This window comes from Drosophila willistoni (genome assembly GCF_018902025.1).
Source record: "Drosophila willistoni isolate 14030-0811.24 chromosome 2L unlocalized genomic scaffold, UCI_dwil_1.1 Seg196, whole genome shotgun sequence".
Lineage (NCBI taxonomy): Eukaryota > Metazoa > Arthropoda > Insecta > Diptera > Drosophilidae > Drosophila > Drosophila willistoni.
Window position 1 is genome coordinate 1,130,394 of NW_025814048.1, and position 24,341 is coordinate 1,154,734.

Here is a 24,341-nt window from a genome sequence, read left to right on the forward strand (position 1 = left end):
ACATTGACTTTGCACAATGATTGACTTAAACAATTAACCGAAGTCACATATTTATTTCTCTCTGTGTACATTAAATGCACTAAGCACACAAAGTACCTAAATATATATATACAAGTGTAGGTATATGGTATATATGGTATGTATGTATGTGTGTAAATAGATAAATTAAATGTTTGTGTGATGCTTTAATTTCTTGATTTTGTGTATTTTGTTTGCGATTCTTATATAAGTATTTTTAAATGCATTATCTTCAACAGAGAGGAAAAAAAGGCAAGAGATGCTCAATCTGGATTTGTACAGGCAAATCTATATGTACACAGAAGCAGATATGGCGGGGAGGTGGGGGTAAATGGAGTGTGAAATAGCTGATTAAAATACGCGATGAACGTCAAGTTATTGAACCCAACGGGATTCTCAGTTTTATTGAATTGTGTGTGTGTGTGTGTGTGTGTATGCTCAAGCGTTTATCAAGAGTTTACCGATTAATCAGTCATTATACATACATATATAGAACATGTGCTATTTATTTTGTCATTCACTCAATCTCTATATACTACAGAGATTAATATACTTATGTACCCCCTGAGTATATAACTTGGCATTTGCATCATTGTTGTTCTAATCCTATAATGATAGCCTCCATGAACTTAGCAAATCGTTTTTTCGATTTGATGCTGAATGAATAAATAATTTGATGTTCTTAATAGTTTTTCAATAATATTAAAGGGGAAGGGCAATTACTTTGTTAGAGAAATATTGACATCTATAAGTATGTTTGCCAGTCTATATCTATCTATAGAAATGCTGACCAACTAATTGTTAGTATCTAAGTGTCTCATTAGACAGTTTAAGTGGTATTTTAGTTGAGTTCTGAGCTGTTTTACTGAGTATTGCTGAATTTAAAACTGGTAGTTAATATTCTAAAATATAATTCATACCATGAAATGGTAAACTTAAGTCGCCAAAACTTCATTCGTTTTTGATAACGCCGATTTCTGGGAGACTATAAAGTCTAGAGCTACTAAATTTAATAAGTAGCCTTTCGAAGTATTTCAGCTAATAGTTTGTTAACTCTTAAAATCATATCCTGTGCGATTAGGAGTAAGAGGGTATTCAAGAGTCGCATAAAAGTTTGGCCATCCATATGAACACAGAGATCTTAAGAATTTAAGAACTATAGCCAGCAGTTTTTAAATCTAATTAAAATGTCGAAATTTGCCACATTTATTTGACTTATAAATATATATCGGCCTACCAAATTACATAACAATAGAATTAACCAGAGGGCCGGGGCTAACTTCGACCGCGTCAAAGTTTGTATACCCTTGCAACATTTTTGGTAAGTCTTTCCTTACCTATAGCCATCAAAGTGGAAAAACGTTCAAGCTAAAAAGGTTAATGTTTCCGAAAGAACGGCCTACAATCTTAGCATAGAAAATAACGAAGATATTGATCAAAGTCACTGTTATCCACCAAACGTTCCTATGGGAGCTATATAATATAGTTACCCGATCCTTATCAAAATTGACACAGTCATTAACAGATACATTAAACTAACAAATAATTCATTTGACAAAAGTAACGAAGTTATTGACAAAAGTCACTGTTCGTGACTTTGTCATTTGTATGGGAGCTATATGATATAGTGATCCGATCCGGCTGAGTCCGAGATATACAACGCCTGTATATACAAGCCTACATGCAAAATTTCAGTTCTGTAGCTTCAACGGTCTAGGAGGAGTTTGCGTTGATCCAGACGGACGGACGAACGGACGGACGGACATGGCTGTTTGAACTCGTCTCGTCGTGCTGATCAAGAATATATATACTTTATATGGTCGGAGATGCTTGCACTTTTGACCAAAATTAATATACCCTTTTTGCAAGGGTATAAAAAATAGCCTATTTATAAGTAGAAGAACCAACAAAGGAAAAATGCATCGTTGCGTGCGTTAAAGTGCTAAAGGGTAAGCGGAATAGACTTAGTTTAATAGATTTGGATTTCCATGGTGCATGGTAAATCAAAGTCGCTGCGATCGACTCACTTACTCACTTACGTCATGGTGAGTTAAATTCCTAATGGGTCAATAGTTGGCATTCTTGGGTTATCTCTCCCACAATCACTTAACTAACCAAGAATAAGTGCTCTCTCTATTTAAATAGTTCCACTCGAGACTTATCAACGTTATCAGTGTCACAAATGACAAGTTTGAAAAATTAATTATTTCAAAATCTCTATGTATTAAATATATATATTTTTGAAAAATAGAAAACTGTTTATTTCTGATATGCCACCTCGCTGAGAATGATGATCGTATGATGGAAATCTTGAATATTCTGTATCGTAAGTTGTAATTGTAATTGAACTGGTTCATTAACTAAGGTGACATGTGGGGGGTTGGGGGTCAATTGATAGCACGCCACTTCATAAATTTACATATCTACTTGTTTTTTTGTTTTATTGCATCATTAAACTTAAATGCGGCATTTTCTACCAAGTCGACATGGCATTAAAGGTCGATCACATGCAACCCGGTTAGCCTTATTGGCATGCAAAGGCTACTAATGTTGCTGTTGTTGTATTTTTTGTTGCTTTAGTTGGTTGTTGTAAAAAATTAGAGACTTGGTGATGAATGACAAACGAATTAAGACGTTCAAATGTCTTAGTTTACCTTCCAAATCATGGTTAATAAATCACTCAATGGGAATGTCATCAAAAATATGTTACAACTCTCAAGCATAACAAGGTTTTTACCCATCATGTTTGAGGTGCCAAGTGAAACATATTAAATATCGCATTATGTTGAGGGGATCTTTGATAATAAAATATATTCAAAGCAGAATACTAGAAACTGATTACATGCTCCTCAATTCTTTACTACCAAAAGAGGTACTTCTTGGTGCTCAATCTGCATTAAGTCCCAAACCTTTCAATTCGAACGAGTAACTAAATAATTTGATTTCTAAAACACATTGTGAAGCTAAAGAAACAAATTAAGATCTAGAATTTACACTCGAACAAGATAAATAAATTTGCCGCTATCAATATTAAGTAGGTTTTTTATTTACAAAACGATTTAAAAATGAAACAAATTTAGAATAAATGATTTTCAACTGATTCAATCACATTTAATCGCGAATCAAATTCTTAGTTTTGAAACATAAATAAAATAAACTAAAATTCCTTCTGATTACCAGAAGAAGTAAAAAAAGAAAAAATGTATTTTAAACTTAAATTCTTCTTCTGCTGGAGATAATTTTTAGGAATAAATGGAGAACGATAATAATAAGACTAATTTATAAGCAACTCCATTCTAAAATTTTTATGGTAATTTTAACAAAGAATTCTCATAAATAAGTTAAAGGCTTAAACATTTTTGCACTTCATCACAAATTAATTTTCATTAACAACATTTAGGTATATTTGCTTCTAACGTTAACTATTGGCGTCCTGTTTGATCCTCGCGGCGGTACTGCCCGATGCTTTGAGATTAGAATACTAAATAGACAATTCACAATCTCTGGATTTGGATTTGTTTTACCATGTTCTATAGACAATATTTGGCAATATTTTTATACTAGATGTTACTCAACATCTTTGATATTTGTAATTACTTTAAAAATTAATGATCTAAATCTCTTTCTGCTTACTCAACTAAAGTGTGTGTTTTTCTGTAGGTTTCCCTGATTCTACAACTAAATGAAAGCTTAACTAATCAGAAAATACCCTCAACTATTCTGAAAACTTGAAAAAAGAAAACTCTAATCACTTAGTGGGGGGAAACACCTGACTTTCTTAAGCAATTCAAAGATCTTAAGGAATTTCAACAATGAATCAGAGCAAACTCTGGGCAAGATGAACTTTCCTAGTTAATCTAATGGGGAAATTGTTTTAGTCTCTCTCACTCTTCTCTTCATTAGCTGACACGCTATCAGAAATTTCTAAACATTGCAATGCAAATGCAACAAGTTTTCAGCCAAGTTTCAATACATAGTTTCCGATAGTTGCACAAAAGCACAAGCCAATGCAAATGCAAATGCAAATGCAGTTATAACCTTGCGCAATGTTAACAACAAATACAACATTTTGTGGCATTCATTCCGCCTGCTGAGAGTTGTCAGTTTTCTGCCTAAATTCTTGTCGTTTAAAAAGTTTCGCAAATCGCACAATATATATACACGTAGTAAACAACACTAACTCAACAACAACAACAAGAGCTAACCATAATAATAATGATAATAAAAGTGAGTCATTTAAAACTCCAGCATAAAAAAACAAAAAAATAAACTTGGCTCACGGGAATGAAGCTCGTGCCGCATAATTTATACACTTGAAATTGGCATTTCTTATCTACATATGTAGCTAGAAAATTAGTTATATCATTTTTCCATTCATTTAGTTTCATTCATTCATTATACTTTAGATTTATATTATATAAAGAGTTTAGCGATAAAGTTTTCTCTGTTTATTTTTAATGTTTTGTGAGTCTGTGCAAACAAAAACAACTTCTATATGACACGCTATTAACCAAATTAAGGAAAACTGCTGAGACATAATATTTTTCTAAGAATTATTTACGCTAATCCAAAGTTTTGTTTTAAAACTTAATCTATTCTAAATTTTTGCGTTTAACCTCCACCTTAAAGGTGCGATCCGGACTAGAACATTATCACATTAAGTAAAATGGTGTAGAAAAGTCGCCAAAATGTGTGTCCGTCCGTTTAAACATCTAGATCTTGGGGGCCATAAGAGCTAGAGCCACGAAATGTAGTTTATTAGACAAGTCAAGTGTTTATGCCGAACAAGTTTATTGCAAATTTTTGTTTTGTCTCCTTCCTTAATTTACTTTTGGCGGATTTTCTCTTACAATACTTAAAATATAGCAGTAAATTTTGACACAGTATAAAAATTAATATTTATCAGTCCAACAATTTTGTAAAATTGATAGTTAGCTACATTCATCCCTTAAGAATGATATTTCAGTTCTTAAATTGCTAAGACTTTGATATATAAGACCGATTTCTACCTCTATGTACACCAAGATCTACAACTGGCTAATTAGATAGTTAGATGGTTAAACGTTTCGATAAATACTTAGATATATAAACCCGCTTTGAACTTTTTATATTCCTTTCGATACTTTGAATTCTGTAAATCTTTCTCGTATATATTGCATATTTTTCCGATATATACATACATTCTATGTTTTCTAATACTTAGTTTCCAAAACAACTGCATATACCCCAATTATTAGGGTAATCGAAATCATTTTTTTGAGGCAGCATAAAACGAAAGACTTCAATGCAAGGCGAAGACAAGGCAAGGCAACAAACTTGTTTCACAAACAGACAAATGCTACAAAGCTTTCCTAGCTTTTTATCAATGCAATAAACTAAAAAAAAGCTTTTCAATGCTGATCGGCAACGCCATCGCCACCGCTGCACCACCCTAAAAATCGGGTCGCAACTAAATGTGTTGGAGCCCCAGCCCCCAGACCCATCGAAGTGGAAGTCCAAGTCGAAGTCGAAGTCGGAGATAGAGACAGAGATAGAGTCGTTTAGTGTATGGAAGCTTACTCTCGCTTTTCTGTAGTGTGTTGTGACGACGTTTTGCTGCCGTTTATGCCGTTGCTGCTGTTGTTGTTGTTGCTTTTTCTACCTGTTTATCAGGTTTTTGTGTGTTGTCGCAACGTTCAATTTGAAAACCGAGCTTCAGGTGTAACAGCAAAGCTTTCGCCTCAGAGACCGAGACAGAGAGACAGACATCTTTCAACGTCTTTTTCCGATTTGTGAGTTTTCAGTTGATCAGCGGCTTTGCTGGCGGTTAAGTCGGTTGGTAACGGTAGACGGTGTTGACGGTACGAGAAAGAAATAAACTTACGTTTAAGAATCTTAAAGATATAAATACATAAGCCTATATACCTCTTATATAGGTATAGTAGGAGGAGTTCGAGTTCGAATTGGGAGTTCGCGAGTTCGAGTCGTATTACAGAGCTTTGTGTGTGTGTGTGTAAGAGTGTGGAGTGTGTGGAGTGTGTGTGCCTGCTCGAGTGAGTGTCTTTGTGTTAATTTAACTACTATTTTGAAATGCCTAATGCGGTTTAGCCTGGCCAACCAACCAACCAACCATTTGTGGTCGGTTTTTTCTTGGCAACAGCAGCAACAAGTGCAGACTCAGCCGCATTCCAATAAGCCAATAAGAAAACCAATCAACTTCAAATTTCAAATATACAATCATCTAACAAATCGATTGATTTGATTGTTCATTCGATTGAGTAAAAGTCTGGTTTTGATTTTTTTGTTCGTTTGAGATTGATAAGCCTATTGCAAAACCCTTCAAAATTGATGCTAATGATGTTGACTGGGCTTAGGCAGTCAAATGAAACGATTTTCTCGAAAGACTGCGCTACAAAAGCGGAAAATCATTGAATTATGCTTAAAGGTTGTTTGGCTAAAAACCGAAAACCAAAAAAAACAAAAAACATACACAAAATGAGTAACAAAAAGCGCATGTACGTGCATAGTTTTTTATGAGTTTACTTATGTGGAAAAAGTGAAATTTGCTGTGCAGTTGTGCCAACGAAGCAACGGCTTAAAACGAAATAAAAGCTAACAAAAAAAAAATGAAGATAAAAAATAAAAGTCCACCAACGAAAAAAAAAAAAATGTGTATATATAAAAATAAATAATATAAACACACAGTCTTTAAAAATTTACAAGAGAAGCGAGAAAAAAAAACCCAAGAGGGTTTCAAAGCCTCTGGACCGCCTTACGATGATGACGAAGACGAAGACCAAGTTGGTGACGGGTTGAATGGGATGACGACGAGAGGCGACAATTGCTTAGCTTTGTCTTTGACCGCTCATCAGAGGCCCTTGGGTTGACACATTTCACTCTCTTCGTAATTACCATAAAACAAACTGACCTACTCTAGACTCAAGATGAACCACATCAAGCGGCATTTGTCACGCCATTGACAAGTTGCCTTTTTTTTTAGACATACATATGTACATATATCGTATATTATCAAATGCAACCCAGAGAGGTAGCCTGGAAACATTTTGGCTCAGTTCACTTTTATTTTGGCCCGGCCAGTGTCACAGTCGTCTGACGAAAATTGGGTCAGGGTAATTGTTTAAACTAAGTAGCAGCCAGTGCCAGCATGTATTTATGTATATTTATTTGTGCAACATTTAAACACAGTGAAATTATGTATGTCTACGACTACGATGAAGCCAAGTCGAAGACGAAGACCAAGACCAAGATATAAACTGACTTGGATAGTCGCTGCCGGAGATGATGCGTTCACTACATGTGTTTAGAAAGTAAATTTCTATTGAAATAGCGATTCTGTCTAAGCAAAAGCGCTAAACCGATTTCACGACTAGGAAAAGAAGAAAAAATAATAATAATAAACCACACAACTGTTAATTGAACAGCAGCCGCGGTAGCAATAACAACAAACATCAGCCAACTACAATTTCGAGAGCTAAAACAGCGCAAAAAACATATATATATAGATATATATAGGTATATGGTTATATAGCCAAAAGCCAAATGTATTACATCAGTATCGAATTTCTCAGGAATTCCAAAACTGCTGCAGCTGCTGATGATGTTACCAATTCATTTGACTGGGCTTTGGTTTTGTTTATCTTGCGTGTGGATCGTGTGGCATACCTTAAGGCGCATCGGGCATTAAAATGAGATTCGTATTTCGAAAATTGAGTGAAGGTTGAGTGAAGGGTCTTCGACTTTGGATGAGATATGTGTATACATACAAACATTTCACATACATATACATATATATAGATATATCAGGTGTTTAATTACTTGAACTCGAGCCGGAAACTTGGACAGATATATTAACTTTTGAGTTAGTGGGCTAACTATGCATAACACATGTGTTCCATATTGCAATTTCCGTATTGCAAACAGGATCTAATAATTGATAAACTGGCTGCAATTACTTAGTATATATATAGAGAGAGAGGGAGACATAAAGATAGATAGAGAGGAATGACAAACTCTGTCTCTGATTGTGAGAGAAACTTAAATCTAATCAACTTCGATTAACCATAAGTTGATTCGTATGAGGCTATAACTTTATTAACATGTGAATAAATTGTTTAAAGCCCATAAGATATAAATTTTTATTACACAAATAGACAAGTAATAGTTTTTAGTTATTTATTATCCGATTAGACTGAACAACAGTTTGTCTGATGATTGTGTTTTTCATTACATGTTGGTTTAGTTGTGTGACTTGAACATCTTGAACATAAAGAAAATATTAAAATTTATATTCTGTTATTATTGAAAAATGGGAAACTTACCTGATAAAAGTCATTGATCTAACAAAAGTTTCAACTTTGTTGAGCAAAAGTTGGTTCTGTGAAATAGGCTAATAAATATTAGCCCTTTATTAATGACCATGTTAGTAGTATTTGTTAGCAAATAACCAGTGATTAATTTATATTTAGACAAGCGTCAAAACTAGTCAATCAATCCCTAACTTCCCATTTCTGGGCCATAATTCGTTGACCTCTTTAGAAGACAATTGAAGAAACCCCCCAGAAAAGTAATTTAATTTTAATTGTAACTTCCAATGAAATATTTATACTATTTATATATCAGAGCTAATGGGTATATCTTGTTTAAACAAATCGTTAAACAAGTTTCAAGCAAAAAAACAAAAAAAAGTGCCTGTTCATGGTGAATTTAAAAAAGGTTTTTTTTTGTTTTGTTTATTTAATTTAATATCTGATGATTTAAATACTAAGAAAAGAAAGAAACGTTTTAACTGATTTTTTTCAAGTTCAGTTAAGCATATATTGTATTCAATTATTATAAATCTATAAATGAATAGCGAATATAAATATAATTAAATATTTTTTATAAAGTGGGCAATTATTATGAAGTAGTCAATATTTGTTTTTTTCTAATGAGGCACTTAATATTAATTCCACTTAAGAACATTAACACGCTTATTTTGTTATTGATTCGAAATTTGCCATGTGCTGAATATCAATTATCATTTTTTGGAATGACGTCTTTGAGGTTTTTGGAGACGAAATAGGAAATGGCCATACAATACTATATATAAACTGATTAAGTATTTATGCAATTTTGAGTCGAAAGCCCTGGCAACAAGTTAAAATACTTTTACAGTTGGCTAACAATTTAATTTGTTCAACTTTTTATAATAAGAATAATATAAGCAATTTCAATAGGTTAAGTTAAGTGGAATTTCTAAACTTTCAACTTTGTAATAAGAACTCCAATAGTGAATCTGGGAAAACTGAACTATTTTTGTAGTATAATTGTTTAACAAATAAATCAGTTAAATTTTAAAGTAGAAATTCCAATATAGATGTGAAAAACTGAATCAGAAACTCCAAACTAAACTTGTGGTTAAAGTTATGAATTTACAAACGCATATGTCGAAAGAAATTGCTTATCAAAGTGTCTTACAAATTGTTGATAAGAATTTCAGAACCACAATCAATCAGAATGACTTATTAGCACAATCAATATTTAGTTTATGTTTTATTTATTAGTTTTATCTGGAATTATGTAGAATAGTTTGTTTAATGATATGGAAATCTGTTTATTGTAATTGCAATGACTGATACAGAGTTATTTTTCTCTCTCTCTCTGTTGTTGTTGATAAGCTTCACTTGACTTCAAACTTACTTATGCAACAAATTGAGTTGCAATCTTTAGACTTTGATGCCAGCTGCATTTGTTGGTGCCCTCCCCTCACGATTGCCCCTTCTCCCATTCATTTTCACTGCACATTTCGTTTAGAACTCTACGCCCAACTATAGAAACAAATTCAATAACTTAATGGGCCATGGATCAGTTGGAAATAAAATGTATGTTTTAGCTGATTTATTGTGGTTTGTGGGTTTCCAGTTTAGGGTCTTGGGTCTCGGTCTCTGCGCGCAGAATGTCAGCCAAAAATGATAATTATTAGAGTTAATTGGTATTCAATAAGCATGAAAGGCATCCAAACTGATCACAATGGGCTGACAGTCGGTTTATATATGTATATATGTATGTATTCAGACAACATTTTATATATTGTTTTTTGTGTTTTTTTTTTGCCAGTTCAGACGAACCGAGGCAACGTTAACGACCTTCAGAGAGCTAAACTCTAAACAAATAAAAAAAAAAAAATAAAATAAAATTGAAAATAAAATACCAACATGTCCCTGTGTATGTGTGTGTTTGTGTGCGTGTGCGTACAAAGTACAAAGTTTAATATTTAGAATTAAATCAAAACGGAGAAGAGTGTGTATTAACCGAGTAAACATTAAACTTAATTTTTGTTTTGGTGTGTGTCTTTTGTTTTTTGTTTGAAAAATACATATTTCCGCCATATCTTTTGGGAAGACGTGCCTATACAATCAAGATCTTATCAGTCTTGAGCTAAGATATTGCAAATAATCGCTCATTTATATGCAATTGTGCGAGGCCATTAAAAATATATGTATACATATATCTGAATTTGTTGAAATTTCTATTGTTTGGTCGTGCTCAGCCTGATAATATTGCCAAAGTCTCAAAGCGTATGAAATCCATTAACAATTTTGTATTTTTGTTGTATAGGCGGCATTAGTATTATTATCATTATTATTGTTGTTGTTATTAATTATGGAACCTGACTGTATCTGCCTGCAATTGACAAAACGCCAAAAACCCCTTGGCCTCGGTCAAGGTTTGTTCAATCCCAACCGTGTTATCTACATATATACATATATAGTTATTGGCCAGTGTGAAGAGCCTGGCCATTAAATATGCTTTAATTGCCTCAGAGTATCTCTCTCTCTCTGACAAGCGATTTAAAAGGCAAGGCTATATATGCCAGCCATAATTCATACATTGAGCAAAAGTAAATGCCCTTTATATGTGCCTCTCATTGTCAGTTTGAGGTTTTTTTTGTTGTTGTTGTTTTTAGCCGGTTGCAAGAATAAGCTGACTTGACTAATTACCGCTGACTTGAAGGTTCTGCGGGAGACAACGACACAAACGACTGCGACAACACACAAGATCAAAATCGGTTAAAAAATCAGCAACAACTGAAGCAAAAACAAGAAGAGCATAAAACAGCTCAAGGCCAAAACGCCCAGTAAATGTCGTCTGTGGCTAAGAGAGGGCTGCTGGGGGGAGGGGCTTCATCTGGTTGTTCATCGTTTTTAACAAGTTCATAAACATCAATACAATATGATATTATATAGCTACGCATATATATACACTGCAAGAACAGCAAGTCACGTTTCAAGCCGAGAAGATAAGGCATCAGTTGCGATTACTAAGAATAGCTAGAAAAAGCTACTTGACTTAGATGACATTTTCAAAATATATATAATACTTTCTTTTTGATAATCACTTTGAAATTGACATTTTAATACTTATCTGGTGAGGAAGTATATAACCCTCGACTCTCTTTTTTTCTCACTGTGTAACTTGTGGAGTAAGTCAATTTAATCCTAGAGTCTTGAATATCGTTTAGAACTTTCCTCTCATTCTCTCTAGATCTACGATAATTTAACCGGTATTATTGCTTTAATATCCATAATTTATCTTGTTTTTATTTTATTTTTTTGTTATAGCTAAACAACAACAACAGCAAAAACAACAACAACCACAAGGTGGTTAACTCTAAGCCACACAAAAACAGAAAATTAAAAACTAGCTCAACCTCCGCCTCATAATCAACAAAGTCATCATGAATGGCCCCAAACATAAACTGTGCACAAAACTATCCTCCACATATCTAAGGAAATGGTGTAAGTAAAACTCAATGAGATTAAAGATCTCCTAATTAGTTAGAGCAAGGAAACATGATTACTTAAAGGTATAGAACTAAACAGATTGAAATTATTCATTTATTTTTTTATTAAGTGCAAAGTTTATAGTCTTTATATGAAACCAGCACTGATCTGTATAATAAAAGTTATGGGGTCATTAAATATTTTTGACTTTTAAGTGCTTAATTCAAAGGTTAATCATAATGCGGAATCATTTCTCGGTTGCACTTGGTCAAGTGCAAAGACTCAAGTTTGATTTTATCTATGATAGACTAAAAGTCATAAATGTAGAAAAGACCTTAAACCTTGATTTGATGTACCAAGGCGTTAAGGTACTATATGATATGTGTTTACTGGATTTAACTTAAACCACATTCCATTTAGCCAGACCATTTCCGTATTGATTTATTTAATCATTTTACACAAATTATAATGTCATAAGCAATTTATTCATATCAGGAACATGAGTTTATACTGCTAGATAGCCAATACGATATTCTATTGTAGATTCTTTGTATAGTATATATACTAACTATCCAAGTATTTAGTTATATTTAACTCCACATGCCGTCAATTTCTTGTTTTCAATATTATTTCCTAACAGCCTGATTGGCTGGGTGGCTGGTGTCTGGCGGTGGCGATGAATGACTGGTTATACTGGTATTTATTTTGGAATTTAAAATTCTAATTGATTCTATTGAAAATATATATATATATATTCAATCATAGGAATAATCCATTTTCAATTGACTCTTACACAAATTGCGCTATGTAGTTGTGTAATTTGAAAGTAAAGCCTCTGCAAGGGAATAGATAGAAATCTCTATAGAAAGTGTTCTTCAAATAATTGTAATATAATAATATGTAACCAGATTCAAATTTATAAAAAAAAAAGAAAAGAAAGGATATTAAAAGAAAATAAAAAAAGATTCATTCTCTTCGTGAAAATTACTACATATTCATTCTTCTTAGAGAAAAGTATCTATAAAGAGTCTTAAAATATAGAGTGTCTCCTTGGATTTACAATGATAAGGTGGTTCTAAAAGGCGCTAAACTAAAAAATGCAATCAGAATTATTATAATTATTACGACTAAAACCAAGTTGGAAAAGGGAATTCTTAAAGAAACTACAAGGAAAAGACTCTGTAATATATTTTCATTCATAAATTTATAATAGGGATATTTTCAAGAGGCGCCAAATTTCAATAAGGAGGTGAGGGTTTTTCAATTCATTGTTTTTCGAAACAGAAATAAGTAAATATTTTCTTATAAATAATAGTCAGAGAATTATTAATTTAACTCACATTTTAATTAACATATTAAAGCAGTCTGTAATTGTTTTTAGTAGCCACTTTAATAGAGACTTCTTATCTTCATAACCATTTGTTAAACTGAACTTTACAAAATTAGATTTCCTCTAAAAGTTAAACCAATTTAAAGAGCATATAGACATTAGCTATTGTAGTTTTCATTTTCATTAAATTGTTCTTAGTTGGCGCAATTGACATTGGTTTTCATTTTCAAGGTCTTTGCACAGAAATATGAAATCGTCAGCTATTAATTCGACTTACTTAGTTTTTGATGATTCAGTTAAAAATACATTTTGACATGTGTAAATGGAATTTGTAAAGATTTCTCTATAAAAATTGAAGCAAACGCCGAGGGGCGGTGCAATTAATTATAGAACTTTCATTCCACTAACTAGATTTTCTAGTTTTTAATTCAACCAACTAAAGTATATAATTGCCATGGCGATTGAAGCAATTTATAATATTTTTTTTTATTGGAATGGTTGTTAAACAGGAGCCAAAAGGTCAACAACAAGTTGAAAAAGATCCTCTCTTTAACTTAAAAAACAAAAATAATAATGTTTATAATGATTCACGTGAAGTTAGTATAAATAAATATTGATCTCACTTCAACTGCTAAAAGTATATTTTTCCTCAATTAACGAGCGAAAAACCATTGAAACGTTCAAGTCAAATATTTGTATGTGGCCTAATCGACACCTTCATCGTGCCTAGACTATAGAAACCTATCTTTAGGAGGGGGATTGGGGGGCATGACTCACAGCCAGATTGCTTTGTGATGTAACTATAATTTATGCTCAAGTTGAATAATCGTTTAGAAATTAATTCACCATTTTCTCTCTCTCTCTTTCTGGATTTCTCTAGGGATCACAATTGCCCTTGCCTCCATATTGATAATTGGCGGCATTGTTGTGGCATGTGAATTTTCTGTTTTAATAAATGCAATCGTCGATCGTATGGTTGCATTACGGCCAGGAGCCAAAACCTTTGGCTGGTGGGCCAAGCCACCAGTTGAACCAAAAATCAGTTTATACGTCTATAATGTCACCAATGCCGATGATTTCCTAAGCAATGGCTCCAAGGCCATTGTGGATGAAGTGGGTCCCTATGTTTATACGTAAGTCAACCAAAACATGAACTTGATCGAGCATTTTGTTTATTGTGCTGTTGTTGTTGTTTTCTTCGTTTTTCTCCCATCGAAGCGAAACCTGGGAGAAGGTAAACATAGTGGAGAACGACAATGGAACTTTGAGCTACAATTTACGCAAAATCTACACATTCCGTGAAGATTTGTCAGTGGGGCCCGAAGACGATGTGGTCATAGTGCCCAATATTCCCATGTTGAGTGCCACTTCACAGAGTAAACATGCCGCCAGGTGAATATAAAACTGCGCAATTTATCACCCAAAAATTTTGTTTACCCCAATCGATGGATCGATATTAATCGTTGTTTTTTTTTCATCTATATAGATTTCTACGCTTGGCCATGGCCAGTATAATGGATATATTGAAAATCAAACCATTTGTCCAAGTATCTGTGGGCCAATTGCTTTGGGGCTACGAGGATCCCTTGCTTAAACTAGCCAAGGATGTGGTGCCCAAGGAACAGAAACTGCCCTATGAAGAATTTGGTTTGATGTATGGCAAGAATGGCACATCATCCGATCGCATTACATTGCACACTGGTGTTGATGATATCAATAAATATGGCATCATAGATAAATTCAATGGTCGCACCCATTTGCCGCACTGGACTACAGATGAGTGCAATCGCTTGAATGGCACAGACGGCTCCATTTTCCCACCTCACATCGATCATGATCGTGTTTTGTATGTCTACGACAAGGATTTGTGTCGCCTGCTGCCTTTGGTCTTCGAACAGGAGGTTATGACCAGCAATGAGGTGCCCGGATATCGTTTCACTCCACCTGAATGGGTCTTCCAAGATGTTGATCGTCATCCCGACAACATGTGCTTCTGTCCGGCTGGTCAGCCATCATGTTCGCCCAATGGATTGTTCAATGTGTCATTGTGTCAATATGGTAAGTTGTCGTTTTGCTAATTTTGTACTTTAAATCATTTGCTAAATATTTGTTGACATCTTAAGTGTAGACGTTGCGTAAAAAGTGTAAAGAAATTGTGACTATACTCTTTAGAATATATAATAATGGGTCTATAGGGCATCTCCAACTGATGCTTTAATTTCAACAAGTTCGAATGACTTAGGCTCAGAATCAGATCAAGTTTAACTCTAAAGTCTATACCTAGATCCGCCATTGAGCCAAAGACTTATTCAATTTTCCCAATTTTATCGTTATAAAAGTTTATAATCGAATCATTTCTAATGCTTACTTTGGTGTTGTTCTCTAAATATTTTATTTATGTAATTATATTATTAAAATCTAGAAGTATACCAAATTTCGTAAAAATCGAATAGGAAATAGCTGAGTTCTGCATAAAAACTGGGACTCATTTGAAAAATATGTGGCTAGGCGCTCTGCAATGGTCGAGCACTGATTAAAGTGAGCGACATGGAGTGTTTTTTTTAAGTTCAGGGTTTGCCTTCAGTTTCAAACGACTTTTATACTTATATCTTGTTCGTTTTCAGATTCCCCCATCATGCTAAGTTTCCCGCATTTCTATTTGGCCGACGATAGTCTGAGGACCCAAGTAGAGGGTATTTCACCACCGCAAAAGGAGAAACATCAATTCTTCTTCGATGTGCAACCTGTAAGTCTCTCCTTATCAACTCCCTCCTCACATAAAGACTTTCTACTAATCTCTCTCTTTGTTTACAGAAAATGGGAACCACATTACGCGTGCGGGCACGTATCCAAATCAACTTGGCCGTCAGCCAGGTCTTTGACATCAAACAGGTGGCCAATTTCCCAGATATTATATTCCCCATACTGTGGTTCGAGGAAGGCATCGATATGCTGCCCGATGAGGTTACCGATCTGATGCGCTTCGCTGAGCAAGTGCCACCAAAGATACGCGTGGGTCTAATTGTGGCTCTCTGTGCTCTGGGTGTGGCCCTGTTGCTGTTATCGACCTTCTGTCTCATACGAAACTCACATAGACAGAGTACATTGCATTTGGAGGGTTCCAATTATTTGGCGACTGCCCAGGTCGATATGAATAAGAAACAGAATAAGGATAACACAAATAACCAACAGCCAGCGGGCAGATACTAGGCGAAACGAAGCAGGAAGATGATGTTGAAACGATGAAAGGATTCAAAAAGGATGCAGGATGCAGTAGCTAGTAGTTTTGATAAGTTATAGCTAGGAAACGAGCCGAGTCGCATGTGTTTTGTGTTAGTAGTCTAGAACAAATGGAGCTGGGAAGACTTGTATGTACTATTTTGTATTTGTGTATTTGATATACTACTTACTTATGTGTATGAAATTATTGTGTATGTATGTTGTACTTAGTTCTAGTAAGTAATATCGTTATAAAAAAAACAAAAAATCCCATTCAAATTTGATGTGTAACACCTTAGGTCTTCCAACCAACCAAAAAAAAAAAAAGAAAAACAAAAAGAGAAATTAAAAAATCAATGGTCATCAAATTTCAAGTCACACAAAAAAAAAAAGGAAAAGAATTTCAGTCACAAAAAATAGCTTGATTCCGTCCTCCAGCACACATATAAATGTGCTTCATTAGACCAAAATCAGCTGGGACAAACTTCCACATCAGAAGCAATTATGAAATCTATAAAAAAGAAATATATACCTAATATATATAAATATAAATATATAAATAATAATGTACAATGTATATGAAGTTAATGTGTACAATAAATTACGCTATTATTTTAATTACGAATTGGAATCGGTATATCTGAACCTGTATCTGATTCTTTGTATGGTCCTCAGTCTATTTTCGGTTAGAAGTTGCCAAAAAACGAAAAAAACGAAACGCATTAATGTCAATCTATCAATCATTCTTTCAAATAATATGCTTAAGCTCTCTTGAAATAATATAGCTTTTCGTTTCGCTGGTATTTATATAAGGCCCAGGCAAAAAGAAGAAGAATTTTTTTTTAAAAACAAAAGAAACACAATTAATGGCTTAAATAAAAAAGTTAAGATTTAATTGGCAATTTGGTGCAAGAATTTTTATTACCTCCTTAACATTTTGTGTGGTGATCATTGGCATGAATGTGTTTTTATATCTTTAGTTTAAAAGATTGCTGTTGGTAATTTGAAGAATATTATATTAGGCACTCTTCTGACTGATAATTAGAAGCTCAAACCTAAGACTACATGTTAAGCTGTTAAGACCATTACGAAATCTTTGTGAGCTAATGGGAGACTAATTGTTTACAGTTTCCGCCATGATCAATATTAAGATTTTTTTATAGATCTTGGTAGATACTAGAGGCCTGCACGAGTACATTCGAAACGCAAAACGAAATCCCTCTACACTTTCGGAACTCGTTTTCACACTTACTCGTATTTGTAAATCGAGTATATCAAGGATCTCAAACGAACGAATGAGTTTAAACGAGCAGGGCATACCGAAAAGTGCGGTAAAGCAAATCCGAGCATATACCGAAAATCGAACCGAGTACTAGGTCTAGGTACTGTTCAAATGTCTTGCTCGTTCTCGGTATACCGAATTGTGAAGCAAGTACCTGGCAGCAGACTCAATGTATATAATATGAAACATCTGAAAATAAATTCATTTTATGAAAATATTTACAGTATTTAAGAAAAATAAAAACATGATTTTATTAGAAATTTAACAATGATATCTTAACAATAACTATTAACACATTTTCAAACATTTTTTGTGAAGATCTATAATCTGAGACTATTTCTTCACTCTCATCCATGACCAGACCAAATGTATTCCAGACTTCACTCGGTCCTCTCTTTTTCTTAAATTTATATTCTCCTGTCTGCAGTTTGGGCTTAATCGATCCAATGATACACACTTTGCAACTACTCCAGTGAGATTAAAACAAAACCGAAATTAAATTGGCATTCGAAAATTATTGACATTTCATAAGTATGACCATACTCACGAGTACTTGGAAGTACCAAGTAACTTGAAAGAAGAACCGTATTCATTTGTTTCGTTTGTAGTCTTACTTATTTGTTTCGTCTTGCTTTGATTTTGTTTTTGTTTGTTCGGCTTGATACATTCAGGAACTACGAAACACAAAACTTCGAGACTTTTCATCTCGTTTCATTCGTTCCGAAGCAATATTATCAAACCAAATATAGGAAAATTTGTAAGTATTTGAAAGACTGAGGCAAATGAGTGTATTCGTGCAGGACTCGAGTAGATACGCATAAAAATAATGAAACCAGGAACTCAAGTTCGGAACTATCTGTCGCAGTTATCTTTAACTGATTCAATCCTCTAGCAATGTTCATATTTCGCTTATTCAAAAACATAAACAAATGGGCAAAAAAAGGAAATCAAACTTTGATTATCATAATTTGTTTTTTCTTCTTTTGCAACTCTCTCATTAACTAAAAAGTATTCCACTTTTTAAAGATTCTTAGAGCTTTATTGATCCCTCTAGAATCCTAAATAAAAATATTTTATTTCATTCAATGCAAACAATTGTAAATCTGTTGAGTTAATGAACAGCCCCTAAAAGTATGCCCCACAAAAGACAACTTTAAGTTAGGCAATTAACAATTATCAAGAATGAATATTAAATTAGTTTCACTTAATTAGTTCCGAGACCTTTACGCATTAAGCAGGCTACTTGCTTTGGAAATATGTAAGCCAACTATGAGGCAATTACATGTTTATTTATTGGCCATTAAATTATATATTTTTTTTGCAATTTAGCTTTATCTGTGTTGAGTAGACTGGTTGACGTGCAAAATACTTTGAGAATTTGTTTTTGAAATTAGACTTCAAATGCAGACCGGATTCACTTTTTGAGCACAGGACCATTAAAAGCAAACTGCGAATTTAAAACACATTATTTCAATCTAATTATACCCAGAGATCACTGTGCCCCAGACAAAAAGCGTCTGTTTTAATGGCAAATCATTTGTTTCGTTCCACGATCTGACTCTCAAACTGAATTCAAATGATAAGGAATTGATCTCGGTCTGGGTCTTTCTGGCCGCTTGTCTAGTCTTGATAAGAATTAGCTATATATGTACATACATAATTGTTTTTAGCGCCTATCAGTGGGGCCGACAAACCGCTTCAAGTCACCTGGTAACGTTCATCATGATCATCATGATGGCAAGAAAAATTGAAATCGAAAACGCAAAGCATTTAAAGAAAGTTATTACCCAGATGATTAATGATGACAAGATGACCAGAGCCAGAGCCAGACAGGTGCCAACCAATGCTAGACTTGTAGGCTCAAAATAATAAACAACAACAAAAAAATATTCATAATCTCTTCTAAAAGACATAAAATTTAATTACGATTTGCGTAAATTCTACGCTAGGGTCAACCAAAAAGCCACGCTCGCTCTTATCACTCAAGCTCAGGGCTTAGCTTTCAAAACTGATAGCCTTTCGGTTCTTGTTGTTGCCACACACATGCATAGTATACACATACATATGTAGTATATATAAATTTGAGAAGGAATAATCGCAAGATGTAAAATGAATTTCTGAAATTCTGACGTTTAGTCAAACAGATCGCGTGTTTTCACTTAAACGGACGTACCCGAAAAAAACTCGAGCATAATTATGAAATTGAAACCATTGCAACGTTTACAATTGGCATTTTGTCTTTTATTGTGTCTATTCTCATCTTTAATATTCATCCTCTCGTGTGGCATTAACTATCGGCAAGAATTGGCCAAAGAGCATGTGCGTTTCCGCCAAGAGATGCCCACAATGGATAGTTGGATTAATTCACCATTTGGCAAACTGAAGAGTTATCTCTTCAATGTGACCAATTCGGAGGCATTTCTCAATGGCACCGATACCAAACTGAAACTGGATCAAATTGGTCCCATTGTGTATAATATTGTTGGCTATAATGATATATTGGAACGAACCGAACACAACGTGACATATCGCAAGCATCGTTATCGTCGTGTCGAATTCCTGCCAGAGGAGAGTGTATCGCCCGATATATTGAATCAAACCATTATCCTGCCAAATAGTATTTTACTTGGCTCGGCCGCCAAATTCAGTCACGAGGCACCATATTCGGCCTTTGGTTTCGATGCCGTCACCTTGGGAGAGGATGTATTCGTCACTGGAAGTATCTATTATTTCCTATGGGAATTTACACGTCCCGGGCTGGAAATGATGTCCAAGTTTCTAACACTTACGTCCAATTGCGGCCTGCTGCACAATGTAAGTACTCAATTGTGCCACAAAATAGTCAAATATTCTCTAGATCGATTTGTTTATAGGCCCTCAAGGAAAAGGAAGAGGTCTATACGGTGAATATTGGTCCTGAAAGTGGCATTGAGAATTTCTTTCGCATTAAATCGTTAAATAACGATGTAATACTGAAAGAGCAGCGACAACGCACTCGTGGTCCGGATGGTGAAAGTTGTCCGGCCTATGTAAAGGGAGCTTTGGATAATTCTCTATTCCCGCCATTTGTGCAAAAGGACACACCTCTCACACTTGTCGCCATTGAATCATGCCGCACCCTGCCCTTGAACTACAAGGGAGAGGAAGTCTATCAGGGTATAGATACATTTCGTTATACCCTGATAAGACCCTACGAAGAGGCACCTAAATGTCTACAAAACACGTACGGAGTCAAATTACCAAGAGCCATGTTTGATGCCTCCAAATGTGTGATAAGTAAGTCGTAAGTTAATCGTAAGCAAACATAGTCATTCCTGTAGATATGAGATATTAGGAATCATAGATACGAAAATAGATCTCTATATTTTAGTTCAAAAATATTAGCTACATTTGTGAATATTCCAAAATTGAGCAGTAAAAGTATTATAATTCTGTAAAAAAGAGTATTTTTGATTTAGGCCTAAAACTGGATATCCTAATACTGACTATTAAATTCATTTAATTATAATTATTTAGAGATTTGTGACCATTTAAAGTTTGATTTATCGGTAAAGATTGGTCCACATTTTTTGTCAGTCTTACAATTTTTTAACTTTTAAGCTAAAATTTGATAGCAGATTGCAGTAAACTTTAAGAAAAATTGCCTTTTTAAAATGGTATCAGAATCACTATTTAAGAATTTTAGGCTGTAAACCTTATACATAGTAAATTTTGAGAAGTGAAGGGGCGTGAGGAAACTGTAGATTTTTATTGGAGATTAACATTTAGAGATTAACATATTAACATTGTAAGTGAAATACTACAAAAACACTTTTTGCGGAAATACGAAAATTGTCCTGCCCCGTTTAAAATGACATACAGTTCTACACTTTCTCGAAAAGGTTATGGAAAAAACATTTTGATTTATATTTTCAAAATTTTTTTATTAAAAAAGCGTCTATTTATTTTTAAAACAAAATTTAGCTTTTTACAATCGTATCTTATGTTAATCAAAAATACTCTTCGAAACAGAATGATTGTAGATCCCACAAATTTGTAAACTAGTGTAATGAATTCTAGATTTAATAGGTATATATTTGGGACTACTATGTATTAAAATTTTGTGACGTCATGTAAACCACTATCACTTCTAAACACAAAATCAATTATTTAAATCATATCTTGGAAAGTGTGTTTTTAAAAGTGAACTTTTGATCTGATTATCTGTTTTATTACGTATAAAGGCTATATGCCTGATAAGCCTGATTCATATCACATCGTGTTGGCTTTAACTGATGTACTTCTCTTCTTTTCTCTTACTAGATGATGCTCCTTCGTGCTTCTCTCAGCCCCATTTCTATGGCAGTGACTACAATTGGGAGCGTCACTTTGAGGGTCTCCATCCAAATGAGGAAGAACACGAGGGCTTTGTGTTGTTGGAGCCTGTCACTGGAATACCCATAACCGAGAAATATCGCTTCCAATCGAATATTCCCGTGCCCGACTTAAGATTTTATAGTCAAAGATTGAGAATGTTTAGTAATATGATTTTACCAGCTTTTTGGTATGAGTTTGTAAGTAAATTTTACATGGAACTTCTCATTTACCCAAGGCTAATTAAATGGTTTTCCTCTTGATAATTACAGGAAATGGGTGAACTGCCCGATTTGGTGACCAGATTAATGTGGATAAACATCAATGTAGTGCCACATTTGCAATGGTCTGTGATGACGCTTGCCTTGCTTTTGGCCCTTTGGAGTGGCTTGAAAGTTGTGCGTTTATTTTATGGTAATATAAGCTATAGACAGCTATATCATCGTATCTGCTGTGATCAGGCTGGCGGACGTAACAATGTATTGCTGGCCACGACTTTTCCTCAAGATGCACTTACGCAATGCCAAAATGTGAATGTTAAATAGACATTTAAGGTAGTTGTTTCTTTGTGTTTCCTTTAAGTTTAAGCTTATCAGTTGTTTTTTTATTATTATTATTGTTGTTGTTATTATTATATAATACACACACACACACACACACATACGTAATTAAGTTGAAAAATTGAATTGAAATCATTTCACCTTATCTGTCAAGTTTAGGGCAGACATCTCAAACATCTCTCAGTCCGTCTAGTCTAGTTCCCCCAACTACCGAAATCTCCTCCTATCCCTCTTACCTTGATTTGAGGTCGCGGCTTGTTTGTTTGATTTGGTTTGTTTTTTTTCTTGTCGTTGTCGTTGATAGGCTTTATTTTCTGTTATTATTTTTATGTGTATTTATTTCTTGACAATGAAAAACCTTTTTTTAAGCACGTAGCTTGTTAAAACATCAACATCATCTTGATCTCGCTCTCTCGTTTTCTCGATATTAGTGTCTTGATTTATATTTTCTGGTTTTCTGTTTATTTTTATGTTTTTTTTTTTCCTGAACCTGAACTTTTGCCCGTTTTTTTTTACCTTATATCGTACATACATTTCAAGGTAAGCCACAGCAACCCTTTGTCTCACTGCCGATTGATCGAAACGGAGACGTCACGTTTTTTTGCTGTTGTCACATCGATTTGCGGATTGCTGTGATTAAGTTCAAAAAACGCCTTTGGGGCAAAGGATGCCCCAATTTTAAATTTTGCAAGCTGATTTATAATACTAAAATTTGCATAATTACCTTAAACAAAACACAAAACACACGCAAACATGAAAAAAAGGTTATATCACACATTCACCCGCAGGGACCAGGGACTGGAGAGGGTTCAACCTTTTTTTTTTTGTTTGTTTGGCTTGTCTATTTAGGGAGCATCATCTGCTGCTCATAACCTGCGTCATTGTCATAAAACCGACAACAACGAAAAAATTATATATTATTATTCTACATTTTTTAATGGTCAATTAAAATGTTGCTTTATTTTCTAGTGCCCCCTTCTAAGCAAACATTATCAGAGAAATGGCTATGCAAATATTTATTTTTAGTTCAAGTACAGGCAACCTTTGATATTGATGCCAAATGTCCAGTCATCGTTTAGGTGCCAAAAACCACATACATTTAACATTTTAGTACACACTTCTTGTTGACTTGGGTAAATCCCCAAAGTAAAAGGTGTATTTAGACCTTCCTCCATCTGGATTTCAAAACATGCGATCAACTTAGTCGGTAAAAGACAATTAAAAAGGGAAATGGAAATGCATAAAAAGTGATTACAAAATGCCATTTTGTTCGTTACAACAATTTGTGACTACTCTTAGTATATCTCTCTATCTTGATCGCTCTGTCTCTCTCTCTAGCCACTATGAGATGGCAAAATCAACATACTAAAATATATCCAGAGACTAGGAGTTATGTATATACATATGTGTGTCTATGTACGTCAAATGTTTTGACGCGTTTTTCCTCAGAAAAATAAACAAAGCATTGGGCAAAAGTCAGCTTAGAGCAACTAGAGATAAAACTAATGATAAAGCCGACTCTAAAACCAATGATCAAATGACTAAGATGGAAATTGAATTGAAACCAGGTACGGTTTGTCAACAGATAGGGGCAGTTAATCTTAATCCAAGTAATTACTTCTACATATCTGTGACAAATAAGTTAAGGACAAACTTAAATAACTAATTGTTAAGATAAAGCTAGGCTTAGTAAGGTTAGACATAGTAAGTCTTTACATTATCATCTTAGATATGGCTAACTCTGATAAATTACAAATATCTTGGAATATATGTAGGTTAGATTTCTTTGTTGGCTTTATTTTGAATAAAATAAAAAC

The 24,341-nt window shown here is 34.0% G+C and overlaps 2 protein-coding genes across 2 annotated transcripts; both read left to right on the forward strand.

Annotated features, from left to right (window-relative positions):
- Window positions 1–5,801: 5,801 nt before the first annotated feature.
- LOC6639723 (lysosome membrane protein 2) lies at window positions 5,802–16,954 on the forward strand. The gene is made up of 7 exons (XM_023181942.2): window positions 5,802–5,858; window positions 11,619–11,795; window positions 13,991–14,243; window positions 14,329–14,502; window positions 14,597–15,168; window positions 15,735–15,856; window positions 15,925–16,954. Exons 2-7 carry the CDS (start codon window positions 11,735–11,737, stop codon window positions 16,318–16,320), a joined length of 1,578 nt encoding a protein of 525 aa, XP_023037710.2. The 5' UTR covers window positions 5,802–5,858; window positions 11,619–11,734; the 3' UTR covers window positions 16,321–16,954.
- Window positions 16,955–19,789: 2,835 nt separating this feature from the next.
- Window positions 19,790–22,579, forward strand: LOC124460006 (scavenger receptor class B member 1). Its single transcript, XM_047010000.1, has 4 exons — window positions 19,790–20,425; window positions 20,485–20,887; window positions 21,914–22,164; window positions 22,237–22,579. The coding sequence occupies exons 1-4, from the start codon at window positions 19,808–19,810 to the stop codon at window positions 22,507–22,509; spliced, it is 1,545 nt and encodes a 514-aa protein (XP_046865956.1). The 5' UTR covers window positions 19,790–19,807; the 3' UTR covers window positions 22,510–22,579.
- Window positions 22,580–24,341: the final 1,762 nt, after the last annotated feature.